The sequence below is a fragment of the Motacilla alba genome, chromosome 4 (assembly GCF_015832195.1).
Source record: "Motacilla alba alba isolate MOTALB_02 chromosome 4, Motacilla_alba_V1.0_pri, whole genome shotgun sequence".
Lineage (NCBI taxonomy): Eukaryota > Metazoa > Chordata > Aves > Passeriformes > Motacillidae > Motacilla > Motacilla alba.
Window position 1 is genome coordinate 6787134 of NC_052019.1, and position 24244 is coordinate 6811377.

The window sequence follows — 24244 nt, forward strand, 5'->3', positions numbered from 1 at the left end:
AGCTGATGGTGGGCAAAGTTAGGAGAAAATGGCTACAGTCTATCATTTTAGTCAACTTCCCTCCTACAAGGATGAATGAACACTTGATTTTTTTTAGTGGAGGGCAGTTGAACAGGGGTATAAATGCACTTTTGAGCCATTTGAGTATAAATTCTCCTGGTTGTCATAAGGGTCCCCGATAAAGGCATTCAGGCATTGGCCAAAAAACTGTGTAGAAACGAGTCCTCTCTTGGTAACACTTTATATTGGTGTTCAGTTATTGCTACTGCCCAATAAATATGTTCATTTTTATATTCAGGCATATGTAGACATATAAGCTGGACGTTGCAAATATGGATCCTTTTGTAACAATTTAGTGTATACCCTTAGTGAACTGTAAGTATTTGTAAATACTTGCCAAGTAAAATATGTTAGCTGTACCTGTGTGGGCTGGAGGGACACACAAAAGATGATGAACTTTGTCCTTGCAGAGTTTACAGGATCATTCTGGGGTTTGAAAAACAAAATTTTCTATTACTTAGATCTGTCACAGGAATTTAGTGGCTTCAGAGATGGTCTGTTGTCAGGATTTTTAAAATATTTTCCTGAAAAATTTAGCCCCCTGCCTTAGCCATAGAGACTCGTATGTGCTAATGGTGGTAAAAACATTGCAATTAAGCTCTGTAATGTTCACATAGACCTCGGGAGCAAACCAACACTTGCACAGAGATGGAATGACAAGGAAAGGGGCAAATAAATGGCATGAGGGCAAATTCCACTGTTGAGTATTCCCAAATAACTTAAGAGTGTTGTGTCTTCCTTCCCAATCTAAAAAAGACTTGAGTGCTATGAATTAATGAACTTGCTTCACCTTTGAAAGATATCTTGCTCCATTTTAATTTCTCAGTGGGTGAAGTTCAACCACAGCATGCAGACCTTGTGGGAAACCTTCCTTGGGTTTGTTTTTGTTTTTTTTTTTTTTGTTCTTTTTTGTAAAGAACACAGGAGAGGGGGAAAGTCAGGAGATAAAGACTAAACAAGGTCACTTTGGAAAACGTAACTCATTCTGGCTGAACCCAAACCAGCCACCACATCCCAGTGTGTTCAGCACTTTGCATGTGGTGGAGGGCTGATGGCTTGGCAGGGAGGAGAACCTCAACCCTAACCAGGCTGTGCAAACTGAAGTGTCACTTCTGTTTTGCCATCACAGAACACAACTGCACTCTGATCAGTTCTTGTGAGAAGATTTTTTTCCCTCTGTTTTTCTCTCATGCATGCACAGATAATCTCAGCTGGTAGATCTGATTTTTTTTTTGTTTGCCTAATCTGTGTTTGCAAAAGCTCTCAATTTCATCTGCAGCTCTCCACAGTTATTTTAGCTTTCTTCCAGTGTGTCCAGGCTCTTCTCTCGAGCCAGGGGGTTTGTGCTTCTGCCCTCGTAACAGTAATCACCTGGGGAACAATGTTTACATTCCTGAATTGCTCACCCAGCATAGGAAATTGGGTGGAAACATTCTGTCCTACATAACTTCCATTGCTTCCTGGCTTGGGTGGGAGAGGAAGTGGGAGTACTGAAACACTGCTAAAGAGACTGTTCTCATGGTATTGATGACCTCAGTGTAGTTGTCAAATTCAGAATTGGGGGAAAAAAAACAACAAAACAACTTGCCTAGGTTTTCTTGTTCAAGCCATGAAATAGGCATTTTGGAAATACTGTCTATTCCTAATAGTAATTTAGGAATTAATAAAAGACTCTTCAAAAGTTAAAAAAGAGCAAACTCTTAGTGGAGGACTTGAAAGATGACTTGGTATCCTTCCTGCAACACAAACTGTGCAGAAGTAACAGCATAGGAAAAATTTTCCTACTCTTATGCAATGCCAGAAATTCAGTATAATGCTGGTTCCATAGCCAGCCTGCTGTGCTGCATCTGTGCACCACTGAAAACAGGAGCTTTTAGCAGAAATGCTGAACTAATCACCCAGTTTAAAGGCTGAAGGGTCTTCCTGCACACTTACACTTCAACTTGAGAATTACTGATCTTAGGAAGACTAGAGTAGGGGAAATTTCATATAGGCTTTTAAAGTAGTTGAATATCCTTGTAATCTGGTAATAATTTTGTGGTTTCTTACTGCTTCCTGAAAAACAGTAACGTTTGTATTTTTTATTTAAATATGTTTCTGGTAATTCTTTCACTTATTTCAAATATCCAGGCTTTCAGCCATGTGTGTATCCCTTACAATCTGTATGTGTTAAAGTACAAAAATTTATCCTGAAGTTCTAACTAATTTTTTATTTTCCTGGCTAAAAAAAGATGTTCTTAACAAGGTGTTTTCTGTTACATTGCCCTACAATTTCTTGTTGTCTGCACAGAAAGTCATACTGTCTTCAGGCCTTTACCCCTGCCCCCCAAAAAATCATTTATTCAAAATAAACATTGCAGTTACTTGAACACTCTTGATGTGTAATGGGTCTGGAACAGCTGACTTTCAGACCACCTTTATCTCACTTGTGAGTGTATGCCAGAGGAGTGTCAAACATTGAGCCTGCACGAGCAGAGACATTTCTGCTAATAATCATGGTTGTTTTAGTTCTAGGTGAGGCAAGACTTCACACTACAGTTAAAAGGTTCTGGTTTCTAAGAAATTGCAGTGTAAAAATACTAAGTTTTAGTCATTCTTGCATTCCCATTTGCAGGATGCGTTTTTTCAAGTCCTTTAAGCGTACATAGAGCACTATATTGAGAGCAGAATCTATAGGTTTCCTCTGAAATCTTCCATAGTGAAGTGAATTTACTTGGTTTGCAAGCAAGGCTGTCTAATAAAGTATCAATTCTCTGTTTCAGACATGCAAGAAAGCACTTCAGTCAGGCTGAGGGAAGCCAGCTGGATGAGGTTCGACAGGTGATGGGAATGTTGGCCTTTCCTTCAGACACTCATATCTCTCCCTATAAGGTAACATTGGAATTCAGTGCTGCAGCGCAATATTAAAACAGATGTTTCAGTTAGTTCTTTTTTCAGCACAGGAAAATGCATTGATAATATCAAGATACAGGGTTTTTTTTTAATTTTACTTCCTAAATTCCACCTTTGTAAGAGTTCTTAATTTTAGTAACCAGTCATTGCGCATTAATCCAGAAAGTATTTGTATTGTTTCAGTTGCATTGTAATAGTAACAAGGATTCACACTGAGTTAGGCTTACCATAAACCCAGCATTAGAGATCTGTGTGGCTGGAAGCACAATAATTAAATGTACAGCAAGAGCAGAAGATGGGGAAGTACAAAGGGGGAAAAGAAAAATAGAATCTTGTTCAACATACAAAACCGTGGCTTTAATACACCAGCAGCAGTTCTTAATTCTTCTTCTCACATTACTGTTGTTGCAGAGGTTGGGATGAAGAAATGAAGGATGATTCGAATGGTGTGAAAGCAGTATTTTTGTTCCTTAAAATAAGTTTTCATTTATTTGAATTATGTAGATAATTAATGCAAATTAATGTAGATATTAGTGGTAATATTTACATCTAAATTTAAATCAAGCAAAATTCACAGATAGCTACTGTTTCTACAGACTTGAATTCTGTGGTCATGTGCTAATTCACTTCTTTTTAACTTGCTTTTGGAGGCAGAAGGTAGAGAAAAGCTGAGTTGTCAAAGCAAGACAAGATTTCCATGAAATGCCAAGCCAATATGTGGCAGTGCCAGTATAAACACATTTTCTAAACATGATGATGAAATCATGGTTTAACAAAACAACCACACAAAAAACACCCTGAAATGAACAACCCACAGAATCAGTATGAATTTCTTTGCTCATCCCAGAGTCCTGGAAGGATCCTGGTATTTTACATGCTAGATTTGATCTAAGTTATGAATATAAATTATAGATGTGTTAGAAGACGGGGTGTAAGATAGAATTTATCAATATTTTAGTAGTTAGAAATAGGTAGGAAATAAGAATCCTGTATTTTATTCTAAGGGCTGGTTTGGATGGAGTGTTTCAGTGAGGGAGAACAAGGAGAAATATCTGGGATTGTTCCACATACAACCATACAATGAGAGCAAATTCCCTAATACTCATGGATATGACATAAAACATTCTAGTTTACGGAAGTTAAGTTTTGAATTCTCTAATAATTACCTAGTTCACCACAATTACAGCACATGGTTGTTTGGAGTTACCTTTAGTATCTTGACTATGAGTTCTGTGCATAAATGGCTTCCTAAAATGCATTTTAAGTAAATTCTTTTTAAATCTGTGATGAAGTTTGTGAGATCATATCTCTAACCAACTGATTTTATTAATCCAAGGAAAGAAGCATCTTCTATAACCAATGAATAGAACTTTCTCTGACTTTTCCTCTGTCAGGACTTGAAGGAAAACATTCACTTTTGTGGCAGAACAAGCTGTTTTCTTTGTAATCAGTTGAACAATTTTATGTCCCTTTGCCTTCCACTAGACCAGATTTCTTGCAGCCCAGTCCATCCTGGTCTCCAACAGTAGAATCTTTGAACTGTAAATGTTGGAAAAGGTCTCTGAGATCATCCAGACCAACCATCAACCCAGAACCATCTGCCCTATCCCCACATGGTTTTCTCCAGGCTAAACCCCCCAGTTCCCTCAGCTGCTCCTCATCAGACTTGTGCTCCAGACCCTTCCCCAGCTCTCTGCCCTTCTCTGGAGCCACTCCAGCCCCTCAATGTCCTTGTGGGAGGCCCAAAACTGAACACAGGGCTTTGAGGTGTGGCCTCAGCTGTGCAAAGTTCCACACATGGGACATCCACAGCCTCCCTGGGCAGCCTGGTCCAGTGTCTGACCACCCTGACAGCAAAGAACTTCTTGCTATGCCCAGTCTAACCCTGCTTTCTTCCTGTTTGAAGCCATTCCCCTTGTCCTGTCATTCCATGACCTTGTCACTCGTCCTGCTGCAGATCTTGTGCAGCACCTTTAGGTGCTGGAAGGTGTCCCCAAATTGTTTCTCCCAGTTCCCTCAAAGTGTAGCATGCAGAGATGGCAATATGATCAGTATAATACATACATATAATATCTATATGATAAATATTATATAAAGATAAATAATTATTGTCACTCCTCCTGACCAAAGTGCAGGTTATGGATACAAGGGTAAGAAGGAAAGGATTAGGTGTCTGCCTGTATAGATGACACTATGTATATTTTCAAAAGGTCTTCACTTCTTACATGACTCTTCAACAGCATCACTTTTAAAGCTTAGTGTATCCTTGAGCTGTGGGTTTAGTTCTTACATCCATGAAAAGAAAAATCCTGTCTTTCAGGTAACACACAGCATTAAAGAATTTTGTCTCTAAATGAGTAGCTTATGCAAGCTTTCTCTAACCCGGGGTTGTGGCATCTTGTTGAAACTGAAGTCCTTTTACAAAATTCTGTAAATATTATGTATTGCAATTGATTATTAAGTTAAAAAACACTTCTGACTTTTTTATATTAATGGTTCAGAGGCTGTAGAAGAAACATTCCACAGTGCTAATGTTGTTTCCTATGTAGTCCAGCATTGTAGGAAACTAAATGGAAGAAGTAACCTCTCCAGGATTTACATACCTTGATTAGAACATTTGGTAGATGATGGAGATTGAATATTGCTCCAGCTCTTTTAAATAGCACGTGTTCTAATAATGTAGTGTTAAAAGGTACTTTTTAAGCCCTATGCATTGTGGTGTCCACTTCTGGTTTGTGATAGGTTTGCACAAGTGAGTTTGGCACAATTTGTCACTCCCAGGCTTCTGCTCCCTGGGACAATTAGATTGAAAGCAACTTATAGTTGTGTTGTTTTTTAACAGGATCTCTTGGACCCTGCTCGATGGAGAATGCTGATCCAACAGTTTAGATATGATAACTACAGACTACATCAGCTGGGAAACAATTCTGTTTTTACTATAACACTCCAGGCAGGCCTTTCAGCTATAAAAACACCGTATCCTTTAAAGCAGATATTACTGGGAGTGGAAAAAAAGCCATGTGGGGGTTTATTTTTGGTTTATAGAGGCTTTTCAGAGAGCTCAAATAAGAAATATATGACAATTCAATATTTTTGCTCACGAGTTGTTCAAATGGGGTATAAATTGGTCGCTATTAAATTAAGGGGAGCTTATAATAACTAGCATTATGGTTTAAAAAGAAGGCATGCCCAGACAAAAAATTTAAGGTAAAATGTAACCTTGTGTTTGTTTGCCTGTCTTTAATGTTTGAAATTAGTGAATATGCCTGCAAGGGTTACTGAGCTGGGTCAAAAATACTGGTTTTTAAGCACCTAAACACAAACTAACCTGCCAGGTTTTATGTGAATATTCAAAAATAGCTGCATCTTTTGAAACTTCATGGGGTTTGTTGGGCTGGAGGAAGGCTGGTGCTGCTGGAGTGCTGCACCTCGGAAGATTTTCCAGTGCTAGATACGTTGTATTCACTCTTGTTCCTTGAAACAGAGCAAGCCCTTGATTCCTTTGTGTGGGCATTAAACTTGAGTTAAATGTTCCTGTGCATTCTGTCACCTGGGCTCTGCCGGCACAGCTGACGATCTTTTAATTTTAAGGTTTCCCATACAATGGGAAGCTAATTATGGTTTCATTGTGGCGATTGTTCCCTAACTTGCTGTTAACAGACAGTGTTATAAAGAGGATGGGAGCTCAAAAAACCCCGACTGCCCTGTGTGTAGCAAATCCCTGAACAAGCTGGCTCAGCCCCTGCCCATGGCACATTGTGCCAACTCCCGACTAGTCTGCAAGATTTCGGGGGATGTAATGAACGAAAATAATCCTCCTATGATGTTACCAAATGGATATGTCTATGGATACAATGTAAGTGTTGGAGTCAATGACTTGCTGAAGGCTAAAATAGCAGCTGTTAGAATAACTTGCTAGATCAAAATTAGAGCTTATAAACTCACTCAGAAGCTAGAAGAATGCTTCTTGCGGTAATGTTTTTTTAAGGACTGTATATTTAGCTGCTTAAATTGCTCTTAATGAAGACATATTAATGGTCACATACCTAACTATGTGAATTTATAACACAAGATCAAATGGCATTGGAAATCTTTCCCTCCAGAGAGCAATAATGTAGAATAAGTAACTTCTGGGGGCAAAGATATTTTGACCTCAAACCACAACATTTTTTTAAATTTAAAGTTCATTTCCTAACCAGTTCAATAGTGCTTTGAATAACTGTTGTGAATATTATCTTTTGGTTTCACTGTTTTTCAGTCTCTGCTTTCTATTCGTCAAGATGACAAAGTAATTTGCCCAAGAACCAAAGAAGTCTTCAACTTCTCACAAGCTGAGAAAGTCTACATCATGTAGGTCTGTAAACCACAGGATGAAGTGCCGCTGGAATTTTGACACAGTGTATCTTGGCATACCCTGTAAAGGGGGGGGCCTTAATGTGTGGCAAAGAAGCAAAAGCTGCCACCTTGGGGAGCAGACCTGTCGGTGGCATTATTGTTTCTTGCGACCAAAGATCAATGAGCAACAATAAACACTCTTGAAAGGAAAAAAAAAAAAAAAAAAAAGAAGAGAGGAATTATGACTTAAGTTTGTACTTGAATAAAAAACACAAAAACAAATTTTGATTGTTAAGGTTTTGTAACATAAGGTCAAAAATTGGACTCTTCTCAAAGAAAAGTACTTTCATCTTCTAAAGGATAGCTTTCTTTAAAGATGGACACTTGCACTGGGGGAAAACTTACAACAGATTTGAAATGAAATCCATTTTTCTTCCCTCTTTTTCACAATTGTCCAAGACCCTTTTGTTATCAAAGATCTCAGTACTACCAACGTGTTCTCCTTTAAGCTCCTCTGCCTTCTTTATGATCCTCTGGTGAAGTAATCCTGAACATGAATGATGTAACTTATTTCCATGGGAAGATATTTTTGATGTCTTTGACACAAGGTGGCTTCTCTGGAGGATCAAATAGGGACTGGTTTCAAGGAGTATCGAGTCTTTTTCCAAACCCAAATCTTTTAAGGAGGTTGCATAAGTATCAAGAAGAACTGAGAACATTTCAGGCAAAATCCAATGCTTGTTTAAATGTTCTTTTTCCAGTCTACCATAGTGTTAAAGTCCTTCTAAAGTTATTAGTTATGTGCATAGGGTTCAATATGAAATCATTAGTGCTACTGCCTTATTTCTTGCTTTGAGAATGTACTCACATGACAATGAGCTGGTATTCTTAAGTGTTGGGCGAAGTTTCTGAAGATGCCTTGCAGGATGATTACATAATTTTAGGGTCTAAATAGTATTCATTACTGAAACTAATAGTTCAATTTTAACAACTGCAGAACACATCCTTATGACTTTTCAAAAGAATTAAACCATTGTAGTTTAAACAAAACCATATTGTAGAGGTTTGTATTTAGCGCTTATTTTTGCATGTTGATGTTGATTAGCTAATAAAAGATTGTAAATGTAAGACATGTTAATAAAAATTGTTTTCCATTTCTTGATTATATAAAATTAGAAAGCTGTTTTGTGTTTAAATGTAAAAAGAATTAACTCTCAGTGGCCTCTCTTCAAAGCAGTGGAACTTTCATGTGTTGGTTTTCAGTGTTCTGCAAGATTTAAAAGAAAAAGAAGAAAACTAACAACACACACGCATACAAAAAACCAAACCAAAAAACCCCAAAAATTCCCCAGCAAACCAAAAAAATGCCACACAGCAACCATAAATGTCATTCTTCAGAGCATTTCAGTCTAAGTATTTTTGGTTGAAATTTTTCATATATGTACAGTATACTCCAGGGGTTTTTTTGTCTCTTCCTAGAATACTGCCTCATGTCCTAGAGCCTTCCTGTTAATAAAATGTTGTGGGTAATGTTAGGTGTAGGTTTTTCATGCTTTAAAGAATGCTAGCAAAGCACAGACAAAGGATCACAACTTCTTTTCATGTTGAACACTTAAAGGTCACAGATCCTGCTAAACTGCTGATACTAGCCACTGTGAAACTGTAAATACATGGGATTTCCAGGGAGGTGTGTCTGAAAAGGTTCCATTTTCGGTGGGCATCAATTATTGATGCTTCAGAACCGCTGTGTCTGGATCACTGCAGTGCTGCCAGCTTGGCACGGGCAGTGCTCTGCACTCACTGCTGCAAAGGAAGGGTCTGTTCTCTGGGCGTTTTCTGAAGTGGCAGAGTTAGAACAAATCCTTAGAACAAATGCAGTGTACCAAGAGTAGGTGGAGATACTGAGAGAACTTGGGTTAGTAACTGGAGTAATTTACTTTCAGTTATGCAGTAACTGCTCTCTTCTCCTGGGGCAAGAGTTGGAGCGCCCTCAACTCAGAGAGGGGGAGGATGTCACCCTGAGGAGCAGTGTTACTCAAACCCTCGTGGAACAGTACCTCTGTTTCTTTGGGGCACTCTTCACAGCAGCGTTGCAGAAGGGCAAGCATAGCTTTGTGCATGGCAACCTCACTTCCCTACTTCACAGGAATTCATAAAAAACCAAAGCAAGAAAGAAGCAGTAGATTTCTGTTGGACCTGAGGGAATGTGTGGTAAATGCGCAACAATTGTAGGGCATGGAAATTGTTGGTTTTGCTTCTCTTAAATACCAGTTAGAGCTGTGGTTTCCTGAGACCAACCTTTTTTGATTTCTGTGACCTGAGCAGAGTGGTGGAGAAACCCACACTCTCCAAAAAAAACTGGTTTGGGATGGGAGGAGAAGAGAACAGCTGTCCTACAAGGAGAGCCTCTGTTTCTGGGAGGTGTGATTGCAGAGGGCCGGGTGCCAACAGGAGGACTCAGTCCCTGATGGTTGTTAGTAGGGAGGGTTCCAGAAGGAGCGCAGGGGAGCTTCAGCTGTTGGTTAGCTCTGATTGCTCTCTTTAGAAATCTGCAGACACAGCCCGTTGTGGCTGCAGTGAGGCCCGAGTGCCACAGGCAGCTGTAGCCTCCTGGCTGGCCTCCTGAACTGCTGGGCTGCTCAAAGGCCTGCTCTGCCATGGCTCTGGGAGCCTACAGCTGTCTGAGGGTCAGAAATGGTGGCAGTCTGTTCTGCTTTGGTGCAGCTTGGAGCTCTGGTTTGCATTCCCTGCTTGAGCCTTGAGCTCCCGATCCAACAGAGGTGCTGGTTCACAGCTCATCTCACAGGTGGCCCCAGACATCAATCCAAGAGCAGCAGGTGACTCAGAGTAAGTATATAGTTATTTGAGATGGCAGAAGCTCTCTAGTAAAGCAAAGACTCTTTCCTCTCAAGATCTGGCTGAGCTGGAAATGAACACTATCCTTCACTGGGATGTTTTTTAGACTTGCTAGATAATGAGGCTCTGGATTTTGGTTGTGGTGCTCCTGTTTGAAGGCAGCAGTTTGTCCCAGTTGTGATCAGGACAGGTTACTCTTATTCCCACAGTTCCACCAAGGATGAGAATTGCCTTAACCTTCTGTTTGTTGTGGTCCGAAGCCCTGCTCTAAATGCTGAAGGTTTTGCAGTGTTGCAAAAGAGAGATACTGGTGAAGAGAACTCTTCACAGTGCCCTGGGGGTTTTTGGTACCTGTTTCAGCTTCCATTATCTTCCAGGCTGAGAAGGGTTCAGGATGCTGAGGTCACAGCATTTTGTAGGTAGGAAATAGCAAAGCTGATAACAAACTCTGGCAAAACATTTTCCTGCAAGCTTTAAAGACTGATGCAGTAGTAAGGGTTTGGGTTTTTTTGGGGGTTTTTTTTGGTTTGTTTTTTTTTTTTTTGATATAAGCATGGCCTTTTCTACTCAGTAATAAAATTACTCCTTGGGAAGACAAAAGAATATATTATTTGGGACAGGAAGAATGAGAAAATTACAGCTGGAAATCTGCCAAAAAGAAGCCTTTGAACATGCATAATGGACCACTATTCAGAGAGAAAAAAAAAAAAGGAATACTCTGACTTGCTTTTTTTTCAGCCTCAGGTAGCCTGAGCCGAGGGTATTGGAAGGCACACTAAACACTTTTATTGAGGGTGCTTTGAGACCCACACTGTGACAATGTGCGCTGGGTGTCCTGCTGCACAATAGAGGTCACTTGATACAACAAAATGAGTATTTAAAACTTTTCCATCCTGCATTTTCATGTTCCATAATGAGGTATTCTGAACTCATTATTCAAAACACGAAATAAAGCCCAGCCCAGATCCACGTGACAGGTGGTCAAGTGTGATCTTCATCTCATCCTTGAACAGATAAACTAGTTTCTAGTGGTTTCCTCTAGTCACTGAATCTATTCCTTGTTTGATGATGGGGGGGGGTCAGATATTCACCAGGATCTCCCTGCCATTATGCTTTTCCAGAGATTCAGTGTCTGGTTGGTTTTGCATCATGCATCAGCCACGCTGAAAGGCAGCATTTTTCTGAATTTAGTAATTTATTTTAAAGACTTGTCCCTGTTAGCTAAGCTCTGAGAAGTCAGGAGCTCAACTTTCTCTTTGTTTTAGAAGGAGATGTAGGATGGGCAGAGCAGGACAGCAGAATTTCTTAACTCTTTACTAACACATCCTCTTAGAGCCAGGTGGGTTCTGTATGTAGAAGTATCTCTGGCACAGTCAGGGGGAAGAAATTTGCAATCAAGGCCAGCAAGAGGGAGCAAGAAGTTACAGTTCAGTTACTGTTGGGTGTGAGGGCTGAAGATGTTTTTGGCACAGCAGCTGTGGAGCCAGCACAAAGCAATTCTACCTTACAGCTGGCTTTTGTGAGAAGTTGTGTGAGAACTAGGCATTGAAAAAAAAAATCCTAAGAGATGTAATCTTGATCTCAATTTGAACTGAAGTTCTAAAACTGTACATGGGAGTTCTTAACATCAAAAATAAAATTAGTCCTCATTGCTAGCTGGCAACAAGTTGATTTCACTGAGGAGCTCACAGTTGTGAATCAGGTATTTTTAACTACACCATAAAATCCTGCTACTTGATCATGTTACAATCACCAGAGATCTGTATGCTAAGCTAGAGGAAATCAGCTGTAGGATAAGAAGCACCACAAGAAGAACAATAGGAAATAGCAGAACAAGAAACAGAAAGGACTGCTGAACAAGAAAAGCTGTTTGGTTTGACTCATCAAAAATGAGGTCAAGCATCAGGGTAGAGCTAAGAAATGTTATCAGCCAGTTACCTTTCAAAGAGATTAAAATAACTGAAGCTCTTAAAAGTGAAAGAAGAAAAAATTAACATGGAAATACTGTGTGACAGAGGTCCAGACTTTGTTACAAAACTGCACCCAGCACCTTGCTGCCTGCTCCTAATAAAGATGGGAATGTGCGACATCGGTGGGTGGCGTGGAGAGGGAGATGCACTGAGGAAACCAGAAATCCAGAAATAACTCAGCAACATGGAAGAGAAAAAAGACTGTGCCTCTTATAGAAACCAAGTGATCAGTCTCGGGGGATTGTTAATTGTTCAGCTCTAATGGAAAGAAGCTGCTCTAGTGTCCAGTCTGGGAATTGGATCATGTAGAATCAGAATGGTTTGGGTTGGAAGTGACCTTGTAGATCACCTCATTCCAACCTCCTGCCATCAGCAGGGACACCTTCCACTAGACCAGGTTGCTCCAAGCCCTGCCCAGCCCGGCCTTGGACACTGCCAGGGACCCAGGGGCAGCCACAGCTTCTCTGGGCACCCTGTGCCAGGGCCTCCCCCCCTCACAGTATAGAATTTCCTCCCTATATCCAATCTAACCCTGCCTCTGCCGGTTTGAAGCCACTGCCCCTTGTCCTGTCACTCCATGGCCTTGTCAAAAGTCCCTCTCCAGCTTCCTTGTAACCCCTTTAGGTTCCAGAAGGTGCGGGAAGGTCTCCCCAAAGCCTTCTGCAAGCTGAGCCCCCCCAGCTGTCTCAGCCTGTCCCCACAGCAGAGGGGCTCCAGCCCTCTGGTCACCTTTGTGGCCCTCTCTGGCCTCGCTCCAGCACTTCTGGTGGTGGGGCTGCAGAGGAGCCTGGTGCTGCTGTGCTGGATGCTGGAGCACTCCTGGGTGTCCAGGTCTTATCTCTTACACTGCAGCTGGAGCAGAGAAATCACTGAGCTATTCAGTTCCCCAAACTAAAATGGAAAACTAAAGCTGGTTAAGTGGGGGATAATATCTGTACCTACTCCTTTGACACTATTTCCTATCCCATAAAATTAAATTTTATGTTGTGCATTTAAGGAAATAGTTATCCCTACCCCACAGAGCAGAGGAGCAAATTTTCCCAGGGAGATCATCTGCATTCCCAGCCAGGACTTTTTCCTGACAGAGCTAGAAGGAAGAATGAGGAGAAAAAGATTATAAGGTCTATTCACTTCAGGATAAAAAGATCTTTAACTAACCTAAATATTTTGTTCCCCACCCATGGAGATTAAGCAGGATCATATAGACAAATTCCCCAAAAGGAAATAAACAGATAATAAACCAGTAGACAATTTCCTTCTCTTTCTTTGCAAACCACAGCAAGACGAATTGCTCAGAAGAGCCAGGAGCAGAGCTGTGGGAAGTTCCTCAGGGTGCCCACGCGTGCCCCTTATGAAGATGTCTCCTCTTTCAAGTAGCAGCTTTAGAGAAGCAAACCAGAGAAATATTTTATTAAATACTAGAGGGGTCAGGGGGAAATTTATCTTAGAGAAGCCCAAGTTGCCCTGGATGCAGTCATTAAGGAAAACCTTGTATTCATTCCTGCCAGGCAGGGCATCATCCTGGCATGGTGCTGCAATGCCCAGCTAACACCTCCACTGGAACCAGCTCTGTGCCCTGCTGGCAGAACTGCTCTGGGACAGCAGAAACCCAACGGCAGGGTTTGAACCCTGCTTGTTGCTGGTCCCCCTCCTCTTGAGGTGGCTCCTTGGTGGCAGCTGTTTTGCTCAGTGCTATATGGGGGAAGAGGCTCTTTCTCCATGAGGATCATGACACGATTTTCTGTCTTTAACCCTGCACCCTCAAGGCGCTGTCTCATTGTCCTGCTTCGTGCACAGGAGCTCATGAAATTATTTGTTCCTATTTGTGGCCATAAGCAACATCCCTTTACAGGGCTGACTTCCACCAGGAAATGCAGAAGAATTCAGGCTGGGTGCTGGGGGATGCACTGGGGGTGCATCTCTGTGGGTGGCTGCTGGAGCGAGGGAAGCAGCAGCAGCAGCATCTCGTGCTGTCTGTGCCAGCTGCAGACACCCGAGCAGAATGGGGAGGTCTGTGATGGAGGGGAGGGTATCCCCCAGCTCTGATCAGCTGAGTGCAGTGTCACATCCCTGTCTCAGGAGTATTCCAGCTCGCTTCCTGCCTCTTTCCTGGAGTCAGCATGAGGCTTGAGCCAAACAGACTTGGAGTCTGTAAATGGATCTTGCCTCAGAGCATTTGAACTTGCCCCTCCTCTGGGTACAGAAGGTGCCTGGAGCAGCTGAGCTGCCAGCCTTGGTGTGTGGGAGCTGAGCCACAGCCAGCTCCAGGAGGAACAGCCCTGGAGTGGGACAAATACCACGGAGTGAGTGATCCTATCTCGTCAGACAGGGAAGAATAGATGAGAATTGATGCTGCTGATGCAAATCTGCTGGCTTCTCTTTTCCAGCAGCACTTTGCAAATGTTGATCTCAGATGTACGTACCCTCTGATGATCCAGGCTTTGTGGCATCTGTTTTCTTTGAATGTCACTGTCACATCCATTGCCAGCTTTCTGCCTTCAGTGCAGCATTATCCTACTTCAAAAAACAGTGAGTAAACAGGGTGCTGGTGTTACAGGACAGCTAATGATTCAGTTTAATACCAGGTGTAGAGAACAGCCCAGAGGCTACAGCTGAATTGCTGGTTTGCTCTTTCAGTGAGTAACAGACCTTCTTTGACACACCTCATTTTTATAATAATTGGAAAGAATGTCACCTGCCCTGTTAAGAGAGAAATTATCCTACCCTCGGCCAAAACATACTCCCTGTGTCTCTGGAACTTTCTTCTGAGGAGGTAAAATTAAGAGTTCCTCACTGAAGTAAGATTAGCAGCTGCCACATCCAGAAATACCTCCCTTATTCTAAACCAATTAGCAGAGGATAATGACTGCTTTCTTTGCACTGGGAAACCATAAAAACATCACCTGTGATCTCTGCATTTGGGTGTGAGATGCTGGAGTAAAATTTTATCTGAATAAAGTGTTTGGTTTAATTCTTTCCCTCCACATCTTTTATTTGCAGGAACACCATGAAAAGAACTCAGAGTGCTGGTGTCAGTTTTGTCTTGGCCAAAGAAGCCAAGAATCTTTGGGCTGGTGAAGGTAACACTGAAACTTTGGGTGGTTATTTAAAAAATCTTATTTCAAAATAACACCTCAAGGTATAGGTGAAGATCATGCTCAGGTGAAGAGATACTAAAAGATCTAGGCTAAAACATGAAGTTTCATAGAACAAGTTTCTGGAATGATCTAAAACTCTGTTCAAATCCCATTAAATACACCACTATGGATCAGTTCTGTTAAAATACCAAAGACTAAAAATGCCAACTGACAGCTTCATCTGCTCCAAGCACTTAGAGGGGCTGCTCCCACCATTAGAGGAACCTTTCTATCACCCTTCTCTGTCCTTGGGTAATTGAGTCCTGAAATTTGGAACATTCTTGAAATCTTCCAGTAGTCACTTTTAAATCAGGGATGCTCCAAAGAGACACAATACCCTTTTTCTTACACTCTGTTCGTGCAACATTGTCCCTCTGTGCTGCCCCCTCTCCAGGATCCACTGATAACTCCACGAGTAGCCAGGTCCTGCTCTAACGGTTACTGTCTGAGTCACCAGGAGTTTCATGTCCTGCCATCTCTGTTTTGGAAAAAAATCTTCTCTGTAATGTAATGCCTTCCAAAAGAGCCAGTGGCAACAGATCTCCAGTGTCCTGATTTTGGATGTCGAGTCTCAAAGCTATTTACAATCCAGGGCTGTTTGGTTCGAGCACATCTGTCAGAAAAACATCATCATGACACAGAGAATCTGTTTCCTCACTGGTAAAATATGCGCCTGGTTTCCAGTTTGAATTCATCTTTTGTTCCTTGTGTTTTTCACTGCTATACTCAGAACCATTTAATGTGATATTTTTCCCTGAAGATAATTTTATTTTATGAACAAGTTACCCAGCAATAATGGAAACTGATTTAAATCTTTACTAGTAGGCACTATTGCAACTATTTCTTTTCTGCTGTTTGCTCTTGTACCCTCCCTATATGTCACAGAATTTTTTAAAGAACTTTATAAAATGCATATTATTTTAGTATTTGCTGTGCTGTTTACACATTTTACAGAGCTTAAACTGCTTAGTGCTTTTTGTTACTGCTCTGAAACTGTTTAACCCTGCTGTTCCCACAGTGTGATTCTGTACAATAGAGACCTAGTTGAAATTTGCTGATGGTTCTGAAATAGCAAGAACTGCTGCTTTTCTATGCAGCAAATGCAGAATATGGATTGACATTAAAATATTCCTGTGCGGTTGAAGATTTGTGATACTTTTGAAGAGACAATGAAGACTATTTCTGTGTCAGATAGATTTTGTACCCTAGGGTTTTTATTGCAGCATTTAAAACAGAGTCCAAGCAGTGATAGGAGCATTTGGAGATGAGAGAAAACCATAGTGACTGCAGATAATTTGGATTCCTTGTTTGTAGTAAGCAAAGTTACACTGTGTTTGACACATGCCATGGAACCTCTCAGCACTTCCATCGTTTCCTCTGGAGCCACTTTAACCAAGCTGTGGTTCTGGTGCCCAGGGCAGTGTCTTGGCAGCTCTGTTGGGATTTCAGTTCACCAGCACTGGCCTTTCAAGGCAGAGTCACTCCTCTGACAGGAACAGGTTTCACAGTTATAATAAAAAGGGAGAATAATTTATTTCAGCAGCTTTTTGGTGCAATTAAGCTTTTTGCATTTATTTCTTAACAAGCTCAAATATCTTCCATATTGATTTTTTAAACTGACTTCAGAGTTTGGGGAGGAGGGGGTGTTTTTCTTGGGTTTTTTGTGGGCGGGGTGGGGTTGGTTTTATTTTTTTCGGGTGGGTATTTTCATGTGTGCATATGTGTTTAGAAAAAAGGCAGGGTAGCAGAGTACCACTAGACGCTTTTAATGCTTCTGGATTTATCTGTTTCTATATTTTGGTTTACTCAATTTATTTACCTCTACAAGCACAGTCATTCTTCTTGGAAAATGCCCCCACCTTCAGTGCTTTCTCAGAGACATGTGTTCTCTTTTAAACTGTCATTAAAATTGTTTCTATGATATGATACTCAGGAATGCTTTGTTCAAACAAAATATCTTCTTTGCCTATTTTATTGTGAGACTGTGGTTATGTTTAAAGGTTCAGATGTGTTTCAAGATTTATTCCTGGCTTGGAAACAGCGTGGCTTTGCACAGGGATGGAAGATGCAACAGAATATGGGAAAAAGGGTTGAGAGTGGGGTTCTTAAGAGACATTTTGTGTATATATATATGTGTGTGTGTGTCTGTGTGTCTGTGTGTCTGTGTGTCTGTGTGTACGTATCTATAGATAAGTACAACATGCCACATTTAAATATCTGTCACTTGTGGCCTTGATAATGCTGGATTAATGGCTGGACTTGATGATCTTGGGGATCCTTTCCAACATAAATCATTCCACGATCTTCCCAGGTGATCCCCCCCAAGGTTTTGGCACATCCACCCCATTGCCACAGGCTGCTGCTACAAAGCTCAAATCCTTCAGGTTAAAAGCAAAATAAAATCTCCCGCTGGCAGTGGAAAGGATTTTGAGCTGACGCTGAAAACATGGAGCAGGATTTCCAAGGCGAGGCTTTTCCCGGGCACAGCGCTCTCAGCCCCAGCCGTTCCCGGCTGCACGGGCCACAGGTGTTCCTGCATTGCCACCTGCTGGGGGCTGCGCCAGGGCGGCCCCGGCGGGGACACGGGGACACGGGGACACGGGCACAAGGGGATACAGGGACACGGGAACAAGGGGATACAGGGACACGGGGACACAGGGAAACGGGGACACGGGCACAAGGGGATACAGGGACACGGGAACAAGGGGATACAGGGACACGGGGACACGGGGACACAGGGACACGGGCACAAGGGGATACAGGGACACGGGGACACAGGGACACAGGGGACACAGGGGATACAGGGACAGGGGCACAAGGGGATACAGGGACACGGGGACACGGGGACATGGGGACACAGGGACACAGGGACACGGGCACAGGGGGATACAGGGACACGGGGACACGGGGACACAGGGACTCAGGGACACGGGCACAGGGGGATACAGGGACACAGGGACAAGGGGACTCGGGGACACGGGGATACAGGGACATGGGGACACGGGCACAAGGGGACACAGGGACAAGGGGACTCGGGGACACGGGGACACCCGCACCTCGCAGCCCCTCCTGCAGGAGTCTCCAGTGGCCCCTCTCGGGTGGCTCCACAGCGGCAGAAGTGGCCCGGGCTGCTCCTGGAGGGGGAAATAAATGGAGTTTATGGTGTGTGCCATTCACTAGGCACATTTCCCCAAAAAAGACACAGCTTTAGGGGTTTTGGAGTTGTTTTAAGGTTTTGGTTGGTTTTGTTTGTTCGGGTATTTTTGTGGTTTTTTTTATTAAATAAATAAAACATTTTCTCGATAAATGTAGAGCTTTTCCCCCCAGCAGCAGGAGGCCGTGTCTCTCGGGGGCTGTGCCTCTCGTGGCCATGCAGGGATGCGGGGACAAAGGCAGTGACAGGGTATCTTCTGTGATTTCAGCTGGGCAGAGGCTCTCACAGCCACCCAGCTCAGAGCAGCCCTGGCAGTACAGTTTCCTCTACTATCCCTAGAAATATACCTTGAAACTACTGCCTGCCAGGTTTGTTTACAGCTCAAAAAAAAAATAAACCCCATACCTAACCAGAATTCAGGTTCCATCACCTGGAGCAGAACAAGGATATCAAGAGAATTTTTTTGTACAGTTTCAATGTTCACCACAAATACTGCTTTTCCAGTATTTGTTACAATTTTACCACTATGACTTGTGCAAAGAGGAAAAGCGGGAATTATTAATTTAAGAGGTTTTTTAGCACTCAGGTGAGACAAGCTGAAACACAGGATGGGGGTGGCTGCATGAGCAACAACGCTGAGGTCACCCTGCAGGAGGTGCTGCTGCCCAAGGGATGGGATAACATGTGCTGGCTGTACCTGCAGGACTCATTCCAAGCTCTACCGAGGTTCAATTGCTCCCAAAATTGTGAAACATTTAGGAATCCTAGCAGTGCAAAATCTAAAAGAATGTTGGTCAGTGGAACTGTCGTGACGCACTTCCTGCAGAAACTGAGAGCATGCAAAGGGGTCCAATACATGAAATAGGAAAAAATATTTTCCCATTCTGCTCCAGCTTAGGTATTGAGCCACAGAAGTGCAACACACCTCCTTAAAAGCATAAAGAAATAGCTACAGACGCTTCCCAAGACTTGCCACCTCTTTTCAAGACACTTTCTTCTTCCTTTTAGTTATACCTCAACGTTTCCTTCCCTCTCAAAATGTGGTCTTTGCACTCTATTTTTGTCCCAACTACCATATAATCTTGAGCCATGGACTTTCCTCCTGCTTGCCAAAGCTGACCTGTATAAATAATCTCTCCATAGACACAAGACATTCTTTTATCATAACAGTAAAAGAAATTCCCTGGAAAAGCTCCTTTTGATCCATGAGGCTTTCTTGCTCACTACAAATAAAAGATGATGGAAATGCTGAACAGGGCTGAAGGCTGAGAGCAGGCTCCTTTGGGCACTGTCCTGGTGCTGAGGGGACAGTGGATTGAGATGCATGGCTGAGGACTCACTGCTGTGAGCCAGCGATTGCAGCGGCACTGTGGGTCCAGCCTGGGGAACGAGCAGGACAGAGGAACCTGCAAGAGCAAAGCCCAGAGCAGACAGTGCCTGAGCAGTGGTGGGTGACACACACGGACCCAGCAGCCATCCCTGTCTGAAACAGCAGCAGCAGCTCCTCATCGGGAATGGGATTCACTCCCCTTGAGCTGGAGGCAGCACTGCAGCTCCCAGCAGCTTCAGAGCAGTTCTCTCCTCTCCACATCCTTGGGGGAAAAAGAGAAAAGGAATTCATTTGGGTATCTGAGACTGCGCCATGCAGGCTCTCATTTGGAGAAACCAGCTTGAGCGACTGCAGCTCTGTGCAGCTCTGGCATCCACCAGGCTGAGGGAGCTTCTAAAAGCACCATCAGCGAGCCACTGCCACCCAAACCAGTCTCTGCAGGTTGTTTAAGGAATTTCTGCTAACACCAAATGTTTGAAAGCAGTATTTACACAGGCAGGAAAAGGTCACTTTTGTCTCTGTGTGATTTAGCATCAGAGGGTCTTCATGTAGAATTTGGGCTGGACTTGCTCTTTTGGTAGCCTTGGGGGGAGGGGGGGTGTCTTCTTTTCCTCTGCAGTCTCCCTTTCTCCCTGTTAACAACCTTCAAGCTGCTCTTTTCTGCACCATCTGATCTGAGCCCTGCCTTAAAGGCTGGTATCCCCCTGACCCCCACAGACACCCCTGTGCAGTGCAGTGGGCTGTGCCTTGGTGTTTTTTGGATGCATTCATATACAAATGTTAACTCCTGGTGTGAATATATATTGTCTAACACAGACAAATGCTCATTGAGATCCACTTTGAGTCTGCACAGATATTCCAGTGAAGAAAGAAACAATTTCCCTTCATTGATACTGATCAAGTGCATCCACATTGGTGTGCAGTTTCAGGAATTGCTGTGGGATCATTTTTTAAAATTATTCAAGAGATGAATACGAGCTATGTGTAGGAAGGTGCTGCTTGATTTGTGATGGTTCTCCTACAGCTATTGCTGCTCCATCCAACCCACAAGTGGATATTTAATTAGTGATCTAGACCACAGAGAGCAGGTTCATTCATCTCCTCCTATGACAGCATTATAAAATGTTACAGTAGGCTGAAGTGTTGTCACAGTCACTATTTCACATAATTAGAGGAGGTCACCAAGCACCTTTGGCCTTGCATTATTGATGGTTTCATGAATAGGCTATTTCTCCTTTGAGAACATCTGTTCAAATGTACTCTTTACCCCTTACAAGGTAGTTCAGAGCTCTGAAATATCTGTCACCCTTTTGCTCAACTCAAACTGCTGGTTCAGCATCTCTTCAGCTCACATAGGTCATTTTCTTTACAACCCAATTGGCACAAACTGTGACAATTTAATGTAAGTGTTTATCATGTTTCTGTATCTTCAGACCCGAAATGAAAGTTATTTTAGCTCCAAATTATTTATAGGGAAGCTTTTCTTTGCCTAAGTTCCATTTTGGCAGGGAAAGAAATCCTCCTTTTTAATTTCATGTAATTAAGCTGAATACAGCTATCTTAAAAGTTATGGGGGGGTTCTTTTTGACTGACATTCTCCTTTATTGCAAAGCTGGAAAACAACCCTTGGCAAAGAATCATCCAGTGAAATGGTGGAACTGTATCCTACTGAGATGCTTATTTTACAAAAAAAAACCTAAACCAGATAATTTAGTATTGCACAAAGTCTGAAATAATCATTCCTTGAGCCAACAGGTTTACCTTTTAAATTTGTGATGGAACAAATGGTTCTTCTTTAATGTGAGAACACCCAGACCCAAATCATTGCCAGTGGACAAAATTCCAGAGTTTTTCTTTGTGCCTGTGTGTTTGGCTAAAGGTACTGGACAAACTGAAGATGACCTCTGCATGGAACAAATGGTCCTGTCTGGAGATACCTTCCTGTAGGAGAACATCCCCATCGCAAATGCCTCCTGCCAACAGTGATAGCACTGGGTATCCTGGAGAGGTGGTGCACAGGACAGTGCTTCTGAAGAGTCTGTGCTCCTGCAAGGTGTCACTCACTCTGGAGCACTCACAAAGTGTCACCACATTGCTCTTGCTGATGTCTAAGTACAGATGTAAGAAATGCAACTCCTGGATTCAACCATCCCCATAACGTGAAGCTACAGAGCCAGGCTTTGCTGAAAGCAGGTGTAAACAAAAAAAAAAAAAAACAACACTGAACTCTGTGCTCAGCCCTGCCTCTGCACTCCACAGTGTTCTGTGTTCCCCTCTGTGGAACAGCCCAGACCAGCTGAGGAAAATCAGTGCAGGTGCAAGGTTTGTGACCTCTGCAGCTGAATGAATTTTTTAGTGTTCAGGCTCTCTTCAGGCTGGTCCAGATGATGAGAGTATGGAATGGCTGAATGGTGGATGTTTGCCATGTTCATTAAAAAGTAGAAGGGAAAAGGAGACTCAGCAACTTAAGCCAACACAATTTTATATAATTGTCTTTGATTTTAACAAATAAATAAATAAATAAATAGCCTGGCTCTCATTGGGATTTGCCTAAGGGACTATCATGAATGAGTTACACAAGTCAGCACTCATTCACTCATTCATCAACTGATTCTTTGCAAAACCATATGGCTCCTTGCAGGGATTTCTTTAAACATTATGCAAAAGTATGAAATCAGTGCCTTTGTAGATGCTAAGTCTGTTGCTTGAGGCTCATTTTGAAATTCCATTTCCTGATAGCACAGCAATGCTCCTTTTGCAAGTCATACCCTAACAGAAAGCAGTTGTTCTGGCACTTTCAATCAAACGAAGAAAAGAAATAGATATAAACAGTGAAAGAGTAAACTGATCTAAACTTTACGGATGAGCTGTGCTGCTCTGTGTGACTTTCACATGGAAATGCACCGTGCTTGGTGGAAGGCAATGGGGAAAAGATAAACATTATTTAAAAAGTAGGATGTCATTGGTTTCATGCATTGAGTCAGAAACAGCAGAGCCACTGCAGAATGTATGTATTCATTTACAGCAGTAAATCTGGTTGAAGGTGTGAGCCCATTCCTAGTGAAAATTGTTCAGTGCCATCTTTCCCGACCAGGAGCCAGCAGGCACAGCTGCGACACCGATCCACATAAACGCCTTCCCACAGCGCCTGAACCGTGCATTAATGGAAATATCTGCCGATTAGCTGGCATCCTCAAACGGGAACACACAGTCTAGATCTCTGCCTTCTTTAGGACGTTCAAAGCGGGGGCACCTGCAAGGTCTGGTTCATTCCCAGGGGTTAAGCAGCCCTTGCAGAGCCGGGGGTCTGCAGAGCCCCGGGACCCCGGGTTGAACCCCTCACCATGCTCCGCAACAGAACCGCACCTGTGCGGGTGGCACACAAGGACACTTTTGTGACACTTTTTTGTCGGCCCCCTCATGAGGAGGGCCCTGAGGTGCTGGAGGCTGTCCAGAGCTCGGACGGAGCTGGGGAAGGGGCTGAAGCACAGGAGCTGTGAGGGGCGGCTGAGGGGGCTCGAAGGAAGCTCGGAGGGAGCGTCTGGATCTCTGCAATTCCCTCTCAAGAGCTGGAGGCCATGAGGGGATCGGGCTGTGCCGCCAGGCAAACAGCGACAGCACGACAGGACAGCTTTAAGGCGCTCCAGGGGAGGTTTAGGTTGACATTAGGAGGAATTTCTTCACAGAAAGGCTGGCTGCCCCGGGAGGTGTTTAAGGAAAGACTGGTGCCGATGGTCTCGGGGGTGTAACTGACTCTATGATAAGCAGGGCGCTGTGTGGCGGGCTCGGGTTAAACACAGCATCCCCTCACACAAAACCGGGCCGCGGCTCCTTTAAGGCTTCCCCCGCCCTTCCCCGGCCGCGCTTCCGGGTGCCGGCACGTCACGTGGGCGGGGGAGATGGTAGGTGCCGGGAGGGGGGGAGGAAGGTACCACCCGCCGGGGCGGGGGAGCAGCACCCCAAAGGGGCGGGGCTCACGCAGGGGGCGTGGTCTCCGGGGAGGGGCGCTGCCTCAGTACTCGGTGGGCGTGGCTCCACGTGGGCGTTGCTCCGCGAGGGCGTGTCCCCTGGGGGCGGGGTCTACGCAAGAGGCGTGTCCGGTAGGGGCGGGGTTTTCCCGGGGGCGGGGCTCCGCTGAGGGCCGGAAGATGGCGCCGCGCAGTCGCGGCCGGGCCCGTCGGTGCCGGTGGCTCCCGGCCGGGGCTCCCCCGCCTTGAGGGACCTTCGGGGCGGCTGTCCCGACAGTTCCGGTGCCGGCGGACATGGACCAGCGCCTGGCTGAGCTGGTGGAGGAGCTCACCACGTCGGGGGAGCCGCAGCTGGAGCCCGGCAGGATGAAGGAGCTGAAGAAGATCTGCAAGTACGGCCGGAGGGAGGGACAGAGCCGGGCCCCGCTGTTGTCCCCAGGTCGGCAGTCCCGGGCGGAGCAGCCCCGAGCGCTCTTCCTGGGCCTACTGTGGGGACTGGCTGCTGCCAGCACAGAAGCTGTTCGCTTAAAATTTAAAATAAA

At 43.8% G+C, this 24244-nt stretch overlaps 2 protein-coding genes across 6 annotated transcripts in view; both read left to right on the forward strand.

Moving 5' to 3' along the window:
* Positions 1–8419, forward strand: part of MAEA (macrophage erythroblast attacher, E3 ubiquitin ligase) — a 49202-nt gene extending 40783 nt beyond the window's left edge. For 3 of the 4 annotated variants that reach the window (XM_038134205.1, XM_038134204.1, XM_038134203.1), the window contains 4 exons: positions 2823–2931; positions 5795–5928; positions 6613–6808; positions 7211–7489. In XM_038134205.1, coding sequence (XP_037990133.1) covers positions 2823–2931; positions 5795–5928; positions 6613–6808; positions 7211–7306 — 535 coding nt within the window. In that variant the 3' untranslated portion in view covers positions 7307–7489. Of the gene's footprint in view, positions 1–2822; positions 2932–5794; positions 5929–6612; positions 6809–7210 lie in introns of all 4 variants that reach the window. The other variant, XM_038134202.1, reaches the window with a different exon arrangement.
* A 15418-nt stretch (positions 8420–23837) lies between these two features.
* UVSSA (UV stimulated scaffold protein A) overlaps positions 23838–24244 on the forward strand; it is a 47329-nt gene continuing 46922 nt past the window's right edge. The window contains exon 1 of one of the 2 annotated variants that reach the window (XM_038135524.1): positions 23838–24094. In XM_038135524.1, the coding sequence (XP_037991452.1) occupies positions 23997–24094 (98 nt within the window). In that variant the 5' untranslated portion in view covers positions 23838–23996. Of the gene's footprint in view, positions 24142–24244 lie in introns of both variants that reach the window. The other variant, XM_038135523.1, reaches the window with a different exon arrangement.